Consider the following 14,377-nt stretch of genomic DNA (forward strand, 5'->3'; position numbering starts at 1 on the left):
GCATTATGATTCATTCGAAGAATGCGTAGTTTTCTCGCCGAAACGCGGATGCTAGTAGGGTACCCCTTGAAAGTAGGCTGCCCCTAGTAGGGTGCCCCTTGATGTTCCCCTTGAAAAACAGGGAGGACGCTTGGAGTCGAACGATGTATAGCACAATCGGGCCCCGTTGGCATCGCCCTTCTCAATAGTTTGCTTGGCTTCGCTTCTCGGAGGACACTCAACCATACCGCAAAGTACGGAATCACTGCGCGCGTGACATTGGGCGCTTCAGCTTATCCTAGAATGCTATACTGCAAGTACACTTGAGGAGCGCCCACCACGCCAGAGTTCTTCCTTTTGCGAATTGACGAAGTACCCACAACACGGTCGCAGTCAACTCGCGCAATTGCGCAGCTGCACACTGTTGATGCAGTTGCTGACAATGATGATTAATTATGCCTGTGCGCTTTGCAAATGGCGGGCCTTTAAACCAACCACTCCTTGCGCAACTCGTATTTTTTGACGCCTAGTGAAATTCTGCGCACCTGCTACGCAATATCGCATGCGTTAAGGAGACCCCATGCACTAAATTACATTCTTATATGTCTTTTTGTTCATTTCTGCAACAGTTTGCAGCACGGGCGTGGCTCTGTGGAAGGTATACTTGCTTGCCACGTAGAAGTCCTGGGTTCGATTCCTACTCGTACCGAAGATTTTTATTTATTAAGGCGAAAGCATGCCTCACTAAACGCGAAAATTGACCGGCGTCCCCTGTCGGCGGCGTGAATGCGGGTGAGGCAAGATAAATCATCATCGCGTGATGACGTTACCATATGACGTCATCATGGCGTCACAGATCGCCAAACATTGTGACATCATTATGAAGTCACATAACGTGACATCACGCGGCGACGCCATCACATGACATCATTGCTTGGCCAAAGGTGGGCTGATGTCAGGAGAAGTGCGAAACCAAGTTAGTTGCAGAAAGCTTTCGGAGGGGGGGGGGGGGGGGGGGGCTCGGGAGGTTCAATACATTGACATAGAAAAAAAAGAAGATGGATTTCGCCTTCGAGTCGACCCAGACGAATGCATAAGGCACCCTGTGGGTTTATTTATTTGCATCTCTCTCGAATTGTCGCTCACGGACAACGCTGATTTTTCGCTCGAAACCGGAATTGCTGCCCGTTTTGCCCAGAACACCGGAATTTCTGCGAAAAGAACTCTTTAACGCTATCGAGTTAAAAACAGGAGAACAATGCACCTTGGAAGGTAAATTTTCACTCAGCATACCAATGCACACAAATGCCCCCATCCGGTGAATGTCGTGTCGGTGCGGCCTGCGGCAACCGCGTGACCAAGCCCTTGACCGAAGGCAAACACCAAAAATCTCCCGGCATTTATTTCCACTGGTATATGTATGCCCCGTGACGTCATTGCCCCGGGGCTTCCATGAGCACGGATACAGAAGATGAGACAGCGCAGTGCGACCCAGGCGCTATAACTGCGCGCCAGTGCTTATGAGCGCAGTGAATGGCTAAGCTGACATTTCTCCACACGAAGAGCGCAGTGCTACGTCTGCGTGCCCTTAGGTGGCAACTGTATGAGCGTCCAATTGCTTGGGCACTTGGGCACGTTTATATATAAGTATACATACGGCAGCATCATGGAACGAGTTAGCGGCTGTGTACGCGCTTCCTATTGCGTTTCCAAACTGTGTACGCGTTAGCCCTTCTGAGAGCGGAAGCAGCCCATGCACCCCCTCACACGCTAGACACAAATAAAATGTGAGAATACGTTTTTTCTGAAGACAAGCCGCCAGGGCAAAGTTTTGCTGCAGCAAAATGATTACAACTGTAGATTTACGCATAATGCAAGCTGATAACAACCATCAATGTCACTGATGTGAGCACACACAGCAAGGGCCATTTTGACCCGTTATATCTCGTGAACAAAGCAAATGCGGACATGTGATATTGAAACCATGTTTTGACTGACATGAGCGCTCTTCGATAAAAAATGTTCTTCAAGATTGAGACCGGAGCTTTTTTTTTTTGTTTTTGAAAATGAGCTTTTCTGAAAAAACTTGTTCTTTAACTACCTTTTCATTTATTTACGCTACATGTAGGAAAACGATTTTTTCGCAGAAACGTTGCAAATGCCATTTTCTATATTTGACAATGTTTTGAAGTTTCTGTGTGAAATAGCAAACGCGCCAGTGTGCATCAAAGCAAACTTTTTTATTAGGGCGGACTTCGCAATTTTTTCACATTTTTTTTCCTTTTTGAGGACATCATAAAGAAAACATTGATAGAATTCACAGTAATGCGTATTAAAACCAGGAGCAAAATTTTCGATACTATGTTTTAGTTCGGGTTAAATTCGCCCGTGAAATCCGAAAACATTGCGGTTAGCAGAAACAGGACGCCCGCACCGCCACATTCAAATATTTCTTTTTTGTGTGTGCTATTGGAGAGTGTTTGTAAATAAAATTTTGGGTTCCGTGTAGTTTGAATGTGCGCACATAACATATAAACAACCTGGACAAAACAAAAATATCCGCCGGACATGCATGTTCGATCCCTCGGGGAATCACCCTGGGAATGATCCAGAGTTTGGCGAAACTCGGAATCTCTCTGAGCTCTGGCGACACCCCCTCTTGAACGAACTGATAGTACGAAAAGGTCCATCTAGCTCTCCGCGCCCGCCGCGTTCCGTTGGTTACGTTGGAACACGGCGTCACGTCAAGGGCAGTCGACAAAGTCGAGTGACGTCTTCAAACCATGCGGCAACTTCTTTCATTTGTTTGTCATCCCACTGAGTGCAGAAATGCATCCACGCAATAAAAGTGCCTGAAATTTTTACTAATGATATTTTTAGAAGCACAGGCTCTTTGAACTCAATTTCAAGCGTTTAATGCCTGCACTAAATATTCTTTAGAACAATTAATATACTGGCCTCCGAGATTAGCTCCGGCCGAAGGCCTATCGACAGCGCGCGGCCGCTGCTGATCGCCGAGGCCACATGTATCATCATCATCTTCATCATCATCGCGATCAGCCTCTACTTTCGAGTGCGTTGCTCCGCCGGCGCGCGCTCTCTTCGTCCTCTTCGTCTTACGTGCGCCCGACTGATTAGCTAATTATCTAGGCGCTAGACCTAGCTAAATAAACCAAAACATGCTACGACCATGCTAATTAAGCCAAGTCATGCTAATAGCGAGCTTATTAAGCCACGTATTGCGAAGAACATGCCAATTAAGGCAATGCTAATTAAGACCACGCTAAAGAAGCCGTGTCATGCTAAGGCCGATCTTATTAAGACCATGATAATTAAAACGGCGTTAATCACGACCAAGCTAATCAAGGGCTCGCTCATTCAGGTCTTGCTAATTACGGTTATGATAATTAGATTCATGCTAATTTTAGCATTGGTAATATAGTTTAAGCTAATAAAGGTCATGGTAAATAATACCACACTAAGGCAAGTCTATTCAATACCATATTCATTAAGACCTTACTGATTAATACCAAGTTAATTAATACCATGAGCTGACGCGATATTCGCTCCCAAGCAGACAGAGTAGACTGAATAGTCGTTGCACGTAAAAAGCAGGAAGAAGCTGCTAATTACCGTCCCCTGCATGAAACGCTTGACTGACACTGGCACTATGACAGTCACGAATTGAACTGGGGCCTTCTCAGAATCAACGAGATTGAAGCCGAATTAGCGTGCCAAGTAGTTTGATTCACAGGCGCCCACGGCAAGGTTCCGGCCCGCCTACGCCCTTCGCTCATGCCGAGGCGCAGTACACGCCGCAACGCCAGCGAGCCACTCGATTCGGCTATGAGCTGCAACGTAACTTCATGATATTTGACGTAACGTAACAACCGACGTAATATTCAACTTAACTAAAACAAGCTGTACGAGAGTGGTACGTGTGCGCCCTTGCTGCCTTCGAGAGCGCGGACACTTCCATCCTCCAAGTGAAACGAAAGAACTCGCGCGAAAGGGGATAACCACCCATGAACACACCTGTGGAAGGCGCGACGTTCAGTTGGCAAAGAGATAGTGCGACAATTACGTTGGCGTTGCTGCCCTGTTGAAATGTTGGCTGAGTGGTGGCACTGACGCGTTCGCACGCTCTGTTCCTTTGAAAACCGCCGCAAACGCCGCACATGCGTTTGTGACGATATGCGTGTTTTTGTAGCCATTTTTCCCAGCGCTGCATTCGCGCGATCCGCACTGCCATGTCATGCCTTCCTGTCATGACTGTCGTATATAGCTCGGAGCAAACTCGTGTTCACAAGAAGCTCATGCCATCCTCCATAGCACCCATGGAGTTGCTTATTTGAGCTATGACAGATATCTTTCTTAGAACACAGTCCGTTGAGACCACTGTATGGTTAATATTGGCATAATATTCGGCCTCGGGACATGTACAGGTATGTTCAATCACAGCTGCTTGTTAATATTCAATTATAAAACAAAGAAGATGAAGCAATGCACCGCGTGCAAGCAGCACGTTCAGATCGCTGCATGAAGCTGCAAGCTTTTTCTTTCACATTCCGGTTGAGCGTTCTGCACGCTGAACCAGCAACGTTCATTAGACCCGCAAGTGTAGTCTCTTAGATCTTTAACTCCCAAAGGTTCAGGTACACAAGATCCTGCGTCGCGATGGAGAACGACGGCTCCCATGGCGTGTGTCTCAGGAACTGCGACTGGAGTCCAGTTGGGTTCATACCGCCTCGAGCCCCAGGTTTCTTCTCGAACGTCGAGGAATATTCTGGCGGCGCCGTCTTCCATGCGGTCGGAGCCACACGGGCGCCTTTCGTGGCCGCTCCTGCTGCAGCTGTGGTGCTTCCGATTGACGACCTCATCGAAGTCGAGTCGGTCGTGCAGGAGGACTTCGGGCCGAAGTCGGGCCTCCAAGATGACGACGAGATCCTCCGCGATGAATCCCGATCGTCGTCCGCACTCGGGCAGAGTCCCACGTCGGTCGACTCGATAAGCCTGAGCAGCGACGGGGTGCCGGCGTGCCGCATCTGCTTCTTCGGAGGCGGCAAGGAGCCGCTGCTCGAGCCCTGCAATTGCCGTGGTGAGTGCGCCTTCCGTGTCATTCAAACAAAACGCTATTGTAGGTGAGTGCGTACCGTGAAATCCCGAGCAAGCGCCCCGATCTCTACGGTAAAGGATAAGCGCCACCTCCACCAGTTCAAATCGGGTATTTTACAGGCAAGAGTTCACCCGACGAAGCAGTGGTTTAGTTTTCCCAAGGGCTAGCATGAAGCAGGCTTGTTTGTTTCTTTGTCGCCTTAAGGAGACTGGCGCATACCCACGAGGGGGGTTGGCCACACTGACAATTTTAAAGGGAAATGTAAACCTTATGAAATTTTAAAAAGAAATAAGAACGAAACGCGATGTATATAGTGAGAGTTAAGAAATTAACAAAGCCATAGAACACGATTGAAATATATATAAGCAGGCCAGCGATCACAGTATGTCGTCTTCCTCTTCTCTCTTGCTCGAGCCCCGTGTTCACTGCTCGAGCCCCGTGTTCAATGTCTTCATTGCACGAGAAAATTTGTAGGGGGGGGGGGGTGGGAGGGCTTGCTCGGTCGCGGGTCAAATATCAAGGTGGCGGGCGAAGAGCCGCTAACAATAGAGAATGCACGCCCGTGCTTCTGATGGTATGCTTTATTGAATAGGCATGCATTCACTCTTCTTATACACCCTCGTCGGGCGAATAAACACAGTGAATGAAACAGTGAAAATGGCGGCAGGAGAGAAGCGGGCGCCTATTTGAAGTTTCGCGGAAAAGGGAAGGGGTGCGCTTGCTCGGCATTTTACGATATATGCTAGCGTACGCCGCCCCCTACTCCCCATTTTCTGAACAGATAACGACCTGCAATGTCCAGGGCTATCACATTTACACGCAGCAGCACTGCGTAGCACTGGCCATTATGTCCCCGCTATCCTACAATCGTGCGGTTTAGTACATCGGCGTTGTCGCCTACATTTTGAGAGCGCAACTAAATACACGTATGCTGATTATGGGTATTTTCATGACATTATTTTTGAAGCACGTCGGCAGCCACGAATTACCAACTTGCCACTATTATTTTAATTCTTCCAAAAACCTGTTATTTCGCGAATTTCGCTCGAGCATCCTATCATATTAAATTCAGGTACTCGGCATATATGCGAACCACATAACGAAACAGTGCACCCAGGCCTCACTCGAAAATGACGTTCTGAGCATGCGGAGCATTAAACTTATGCCTGAATTCTTTGCATTTTTTACATATACGGCTGATAGCATCCACCAACCTTAACCCATATATGCCCAAACTCAGAAAAAAAATGACAAAACAAGTATTTCTTTTCACCAAAAGTGTACTTCTACTCTCAAAAGAAAGCACAAGTTCTTTATTTACTGCCAGGTAAACGCAACACTGTTTTTCAAGCCGTGCTATACATACAGGACACTGCGTATTAGGGGCGCTATGTGCGGGTGTGGTAAGCCTTGAAACATTTCACGTGCACACCGACACTGCACTTATTCCTCTCCATGACGCCTTTCAGACAAAGCACGCGTTTGCCCGGAGGAAGCGGTCGGCACGTGGCAGCATGAAAAGCAAGCAATGTCTAGGCTTGCACACGTTGAAAATGAGGCCTGCTTGATGTAATTGGCGCTACTCATCAGCTAAAGAAATAGCGATGTTAGAGTGCATCGAAGAAGCGTTCTATATGTACGACACTGGGCATATATGGGTTAAGAGAGATACCCATGCTTCATATTCTAAATGATAACTGCGAAATTTTTCCGCACTGTGCGCTGGTTGGTGCACGAGAATCAATTTAAAAATCCGGTTAAAAAAAGAATACAAATATCAATATGTGCTCACATGGACGGTATTTAAGTATTGGCGATTGTGTGCAACTGTTTTCTGTATAAAAACGAACAATCTACAACAGCGAGCACTCTTTCAGCTTCAGCTGGTGTGTCGTGTGCGGTTCCTTTCCAGGCACAATCGGATTCGTGCACAGGGAATGCTTGGAGCTGTGGATTCAGCGCACGGCGGACGTTCAGTGCCAGATCTGCCATTTTCAGTACACCGTCAGAAAGCAAGCAAAGGTAGGCTTACGCAGGTGGTCCATACACTGACTCCCCAAACATGACGCGGCAACGTTTGCAAACTGTCTCGCAGCTACACTCTCCTCGCGCATTCAAGGGTAACTTTAGCTAATGTTTGACCACTGAGAGGTCGTGACAACCGAATAACTTAAGTCAGCACAAAAAGCAGCTATCTCCAGTAAAAAAAAAAGGTACTTGCATACACAGTGTTAGTATTGTCATTAAGCGAATGGGATTTTTTAAACGAACGTATGAAGTGTTGCTAGAAGAGTTCCGTGCCTGTCGACTGACGGCTCCTAAATGTGCAAGTGTGTTTTCCGTGCTCTGTTGTCTCCCATTTTCTACGTCGTTTTACGGTTGACATTAGAGTCTTGTAAGCTCAGTATTGCAAGACCTTTCGCCCACTAGAATTTCTTGCACGCGATATAGAGAACCTTATTTTCAATGAATGGGCGCCACCATGTTGGGCTTGTACAGTAACGATTTCTCTGTTTTGTATGCCGTGATGTCTAATGAATAGCAGCACCGTGGTTAACTAGGCCAGTTCGTTGAAAGTCAGCAGGAGCTCGTTTGTGTTCTTTTTTACTCTTCCGGTGTTTCATCCGCAGTTTTGTTTTTTGTTTTTTTGCACTGTACCAACAATAAGTCAAATGAACAGGTAATGAAACACCGAGTGAAGCGGTACAGCAATTTTTGCATGTGTGAGTTCACTGTAGTAGCGCTAGTTTAGTTCCCACACACGCAAGACGGCAAGGTTAATTGCCCAGGATGGCTGCAGCGAATTGCGCCTGCAAAATATTCTCGCTGTGTTCGACACAACCTTTTGCGTACAGCCGGCATGGTGCTTGCTGTCCGACGCGAAGGCCCGCTGCCCAGTGCTCGGCTACCTGGCGCTGGGCATCCTCTTCGTGGTCAGCATCGCCTTCATTTTCTCGCTGGCCTGGCTGTACGTGCTGCGTCTGCCTGACCGCATTGGAGAGAACATGGCCGCCATGGTGGTCGTGCTGCTCTCGGTGCAACACTTCCTCTGGCTCTACTTTCCTTTCGCCAGCTTCGTGTGAGTCGAAATCTTCGACGACTATTAATGCATCCCACGAGAATAGGTTGTAGTGCGATGTTTAAATTTGTTTTCTTGTTTTATAGCTTTTAAATAACGGTGTAAGTTATCTACTTATTTACATACATACTTACTTACTCGTTTATTACCCCCCCCCCCCCTGCCTGTCTCTCCTTTACTCTTCTTTCTCGCTCTCGAAATTAGGATATATTTGTTTGAATTGTGCTAACTAACATCCCTTCCGTTCATTTATCTTTCAATGGGGCGGTGAACAAAAGATGCAGCTTGAAAATGGGCAATGCAATTGGAAACCAACTAGTAGCATTTAATGTTAAACACGGAAAAAGCCTGTCAGCTTGTGGGAGTCTATAGAGTCCTATATCGTGTACAACTATAGTGTTAACTCTTTCAGAAGCCACGGTTGTGGCTATTTCGCGCAAAGAAATAAAGGAAGGGTCAAGGGGGGCTCCCTTTAACCCTTCTCTTGTTATTTCTTTGCGGGAAATAGCCACAACCGTGCCTTCTGAATGAACATGAACCGACTAGCCCAACAACGTGTGCTTATAGTGTTAACGTCAGAACAATCTGGCACATGCGCGTGATGCGAAAACGGCAAAAAAACCCCATAACCGCGAGCTGAAAAGAACGCGCAACTAGGAAAGTTAATATAGGGTGTTTCGAGAGATGCGCCCGAAGATCCTAAAAAATAAAGAAAATGCAATATTGCCTTGCTGCTTTCATAGATACGTTTTTTTTTGTTTGTGTGTGGGGAGAGAGACATCTTGGCATCACTAGAGGCGTCAGTTACGGCAATAATTAAAGGGATTAAATTAGCTCTTTAATTACTGGAGCCAGGCGGTGGAGTCCAATGGAAGCGTTGAATTTCTTCTTACGACGAGCCCACGGCCGCTTTGAGATCTTAAGATGTGTGCCGCTATTTATGAAGAGAGACTGAAACTTTTGTTTTCACTTTCTCTTCTAATATTACACCTTTGATGGATATAATTATTGCTGGCTGATTCATCAGCTTCAACCGAGTGTTGCGCATCAGTGTTCTTTCACCGTTGTCGTGGCCCTTTGTTTGCAGATACTCCATCAGGGCGTTCAAGGAGTGGCGCCGAAGGAGCGCCACATTGAAGCTCGTGCACAGTGCGGGAGAGAAGAGGAAGAAACTATGGCCGCATTTCCGCCTGTGGCGCACCTGCAAGGGAAGCCAAGAGCCCGAGATGTCTCGTGGTAGCGTTTAATAAAAGACGCTGTTGGGTTGTACCATGGTTGTACTAATCTGTGTGAACAACGCGGCTACAAGTAATGCGTGACGAGGATTTGGGGATGGATGGATGGATGCTATGAGCGTCCCCTTTAAAACGGGGCGGTGACATGTCTGCCACCAGGCTCGAAGAAAAAAAAAAGGGCCCGTAGCGCCATCTCTCGTCGGTGACAACGGTGGCCTGCCGTAACTGAATGGGAAATAGGCGCAAAATATCATATCTGACGAAAAAAGCTAGTTATCGATAACGACTCCGGGTTCTATACAGCAGATACTTATTTCAATATTTTGTTAAAGTTAGTGTCGGACTACTAAGCGCGTGGCTTCCCAGAGTGTTTAATATTTTACAGTTGAGGCCCCATGTGTTTCTAACGGGCGGCGTTCAGTAGACCTTTTTCAAGCAATCCCAGAACCCTCCGCGGGCGCGCGAAGCACTATGGGAAATGTGTGTACGGCGAGCCCGCCGGCTGTTCCGTCGCTCGCTGCTCGTTGGCGCCGTGGGAGCACCAAACGAAAAAAAAAAAAAAAAACGCGTCACCGCTGGTTGATTATTATTAATCCTAAATACTACACATGTCTCAACGCACCTGCATGTATCTCTACACATGAAATGCGAAAGAAATGATGCAGTCAGTGTAGGCATTACCGAGCGGATCTATACTGGATGTAGCAGTAAAGCGGCATGCGAGTTATCACGTGCCGATACATGCAGTCAAAACGTGCTATCGCGAGCAATGTGAGCGGGAACACCGAATTCGTATTTATTCAATGATTACTTGTTCACAAGCCGCTATGGCATTTAATGCCATAGCGGCTTATGATCGAGTTTAACCAAACTGTAGAGAGGTGTTATATATATATATATATATATATATATATATATATATATATATATATATATATATATATATATATATATATATATATATATATATATATATATATGTTCAGGTATAAAAATGATTATTTGAATTTAATTGACAAGTCACGCGCTGTACAAAGAAGTGAGCACATTCTAAACGTGTTAAAAGAAAAAGGCATGGAACTAGAATTCACTTGCGAGATGCCTTGCTCTGATAATTTGCAGTTTCTTGATACATGCTTTTAAGTTTCACTGCGGCAAAATAGGTTCAGCAAAATAGGTGTTTAATTTCGCGTCGGCTCATTCGAATATTATTAAACGAGGAATTGTGATGTCATGATTACGCACGGCATTGGAAAAAGACTTGCGCACATAAGATGAGCAGTAGTTTCCAGCTGCAAAGTGATCAACGAGGCGGGACATCTAAGCTTAGTCGCATTAAGGTCGCAGGGGTCTGCGGTGGGCAAAGAAAAATGCAGTCAGAGGCATGCCAATTGTTTTGCAAATTGTGTAGGAGTTAACCGCAAACTTCTCTTTCTTGTGTCCACATGTACATCGGCCAGACTGGTCATGTATTATTACGCGCCTCAGCGAGCGTCGAAATTCATTGAATGGAGCCCTCTCATCTCGCATCGCTATGTTAGTCATGAAAATGTAATCCCATCTTCGAAAGCACAGTAATTTTGTACCATCAGCGTAATCAGGCAACGCGAGAAATTTCGGAGACATATGATGTCACAATTAACGCCACACTTTATGTCATTCAACCTTCTTAGTCGTTACAAGACAAGGAATTCGACCTTATTAATCGACTGTAAACACGCGCCTTGGTTGTTGACTTTTTGTGACTTTATGACACGCGCAACGCCCTCCCATGTTTGTATATATGCTTTTTTTTCACGCGTGCAACAAACTTTCAGTTGTGTGTGAGCGCTGGTTTGTGCATTTCGTTCCTTGTACTGCTCCTTTCTTTTTTCGCTATTATTCCAACCGGTAGTTATAGCACCAACGAAGGTTAGTAGGCACCACGGTGTAAGAAAAATAATTTAGGTGTGGACACTCCGCCCGACGGCGCGTCCACATAATGTTCGCCTCTTTCCTCCTCTCGGCCCCCATGTCGCAGCGCCTCCCACGCAACCGCGGCCGCCGCATGTACTATAGAAGACCAGCTGCGTGCGTAGCCTCCGTAACGGCGTTGCGCACGTGAGAAGTCAGCGAGCAGAAAGACTGCTCACGCGCTCTAAGCAAGACGCCGCGCTTTTACGTACGCAACGCTGTTAGGGACGCTATGTGCGTCGGGTGCGCCGTTTACACCGTGAAAGAATGCAATGAGGTGAAAAAAAAATGAAGAAAAACGCGCGTTCGCCTCGTCGCAATAGGTTTCTTAAGCCCCCATGTCGCAGCGCCCCCCACGAAACTGCGGCCGGCGCATGTATTAAAGGCGAACATTATCTGGACGCGCTCTCCTTCGCGGCGGGCGGAGAGTGTCCACACCTAAATGATTTTTCTTACACCGTGGTAGGCACTTATCGTTCGTTACATATATGGTGCGAGCGTCGCAATGAAAGTATCTCATTTCCCCAAATGCCGACTACACCTTCTAGTGTACTCTTTAAATATCAGAACCTCACACTCACTGTACTCGTCGAGTGTCGATGGACGATTCCAAGTGCATCCGCGAATCATAGGCCGCTCCTGCACTTCATAGGCAACCGAGTTTGTTCGTTTTTTAATTTATGCCGTAAGGCGCACTGGCACAAAAAATAATAAATAAATGGTGAGTCTTCTGAGCCGCTCAACTGTTCCAACAGTGGAACAAATGGAAATCGTCGAGAGGCCGTCGCCGCTAAACACTGTAGTTCGTGACTGAATTGCGCAGTAACATGTTGCACCTTGCCGAATTCACTGTGTCTAAAAAGTCCTGGCACGGCGCAAGCGGAAAGCTACAGCGCGATGCCCGCGCGCTCGTCGCGGCGGCTGCTGCGGCGTACACAGATTTCCCATGAGCGCTTGCGCGCCCGTTGGTGGCGCTCGTGTGCTTGAAAAAGGTCTATTGTCTTGGGAAGTCGCACGCTTTGTAGTGCGATACCGCAATTTTACCAAAATATTCCAGTAGGTCTCTGCTGTATAAAACCCGCAGTCGTTTTTGATGAGCAGCTTTTTTCAAGAGGCATGATTTTTTTCCCGCCTATTTCCCATTCAGTTATGCCGGGCACCGTTGCTGCCGCCAATAGATGGCGCCACGCACAGATGTTCCTAAGCGCACTACTCCGGGCTTAGATGGGGTTCCCGTCAGCCTCATTAACGAACTCGGACATAAAACTAAAGAAGCACTGCTGAAAGCCGTAGAAAAGTGCTTACAGGAGAGGGAAATACCAGACAGTTGGCGAAAAAGTAAAATGAACTTAATCTATAAAGGCAAGGGAGAAAAGGATAACATTCGCTCGTATAGACCGCTAACCATTACATCGGTGCTATACAGGCTGGCGATGCAGGCAGTAAAATTAAAAATAGAAGCGTGGGTAGAACAAAATGATATTTTGGGAGAACTTCAGAATGGATTTCGAATTGACAGGCGGTTAGATGATAATCTGTTTGTTCTTACCCAGTGTATAGAAATATCGAAAATAGAAAACAGGCCCTTATACGTAGCTTATCTAGATATTACCGGGGCGTATGACAACGGTAATCAGGAAATTTTGTGGGATATACTGAAAGAAGTGGGCATAGGTGACGACTGTATACAGCTTTTGAGGGAAATATACCGAGAAAATACAGTTTGTATAGAATGGGAAGGAATAAGTAGCAAGGACAGCGTTGAAATTAGCAAGGGGCTGAGACAGGGATGTCCTTTGTCCCCGCTGGTTATTCATGCTGTACATGGTGAGGATGGAAAAAGCGCTAGAAGGTAGCAACATTGGATTTAATTTGTCACACAAGCAGGTCGGCACGATGGTTGAGCAGAAGCTTCCAGGTCTATTTTATGCTGATGATATTGTCTTATTTGCGGACAGTCAAGATGATATACAGCGATTGGCAGATATATGCGGAAGGGAATGTGAGGCTCTAGGACTAGGATTTAGTGCAACAAAATGTGGATTGATGGTATTCAATGATCACGAAGACCATGTGGTCTTTATACAGGGCCAAAAAATACCGAGGGTAAGCGAGTACAAGTACCTCGGAGTATGGGTAAATGAGGGGGATAGATATATGGAGGTACAAGAGAAAGCATCGGTAGCAAAGGGAAAGAGGAATGCTGCAATTATGAAGCACAGAGCTTTATGGGGATACAATAGGTACGAGGTGCTTCGAGGGCTGTGGAAGGGTGTGATGGTCCCGGGGCTTACATTTGGGAACTCAGTAGTGTGCATGAAGTCAGAGGTACAATCCGTAATGGATGTAAATCAAAGGACGGTGGGCCGCCTCGCGTTGGGCGCTCACGGGAAGACGACAAATGAGGCTGTAAAGGGTGATATGGGATGGACAGGCTTTGAAGTGAGGGAAGCTCAGAGCAAAATGAGATTCGAACAGAGGCTGAGGAAAATGAAGAACAGTAGATGGGCAGAGAAGGTTTTCAGGTATTTGTATAGAAAAAGCGTTTACACGCAGTGGGGAAAAAGAACTAGGAGGCTCACCAGTAAATATACGGCTAGCAGTGCGGGCGATATGGCAACAAGGAGCATTAAGCGGAAGGTCAGAGAGGCGGAGAGGACTTATTGGATGGCAGCGATGGAAAAGAAGCCGGCTCTGAGTAACTACCGAAAGGGAAAAAACGAAATAAGGAGGGAAAGGTTTTATGATAATTCAAGGGGAAGCGCTTTACTGTTTGAAGCAAGGTCGGGCTGCCTTAGAACGCGTAGTTATAAAGCGAGATTCAGTAACGAAGAAGAACACCCTTACAAAAATGCTTATAGAGGTTTAATTAAGGCTAAATTGACTTTTCTCTATAGGATGTATTGTGTTTAAATTGAGCGCCAATTGACTTTTTCTATTGAGTTACACAAGGATATTGGCCACCGTGTTTCTATTGAAAATCATATTTTGCGTGTCAATTTAGCGTCTTTTGTG

General features: G+C 46.5%; 1 protein-coding gene across 1 annotated transcript; it reads left to right on the forward strand.

Moving 5' to 3' along the window:
* Positions 1–4,456: 4,456 nt before the first annotated feature.
* LOC119388867 (E3 ubiquitin-protein ligase MARCHF2) lies at positions 4,457–9,438 on the forward strand. The gene is made up of 4 exons (XM_037656244.2): positions 4,457–5,077; positions 7,008–7,117; positions 7,951–8,174; positions 9,262–9,438. Exons 1-4 carry the CDS (start codon positions 4,657–4,659, stop codon positions 9,419–9,421), a joined length of 915 nt encoding a protein of 304 aa, XP_037512172.1. The 5' UTR covers positions 4,457–4,656; the 3' UTR covers positions 9,422–9,438.
* Positions 9,439–14,377: the final 4,939 nt, after the last annotated feature.

The sequence above is a fragment of the Rhipicephalus sanguineus genome, chromosome 4 (assembly GCF_013339695.2).
Source record: "Rhipicephalus sanguineus isolate Rsan-2018 chromosome 4, BIME_Rsan_1.4, whole genome shotgun sequence".
NCBI classification, from domain to species: domain Eukaryota; kingdom Metazoa; phylum Arthropoda; class Arachnida; order Ixodida; family Ixodidae; genus Rhipicephalus; species Rhipicephalus sanguineus.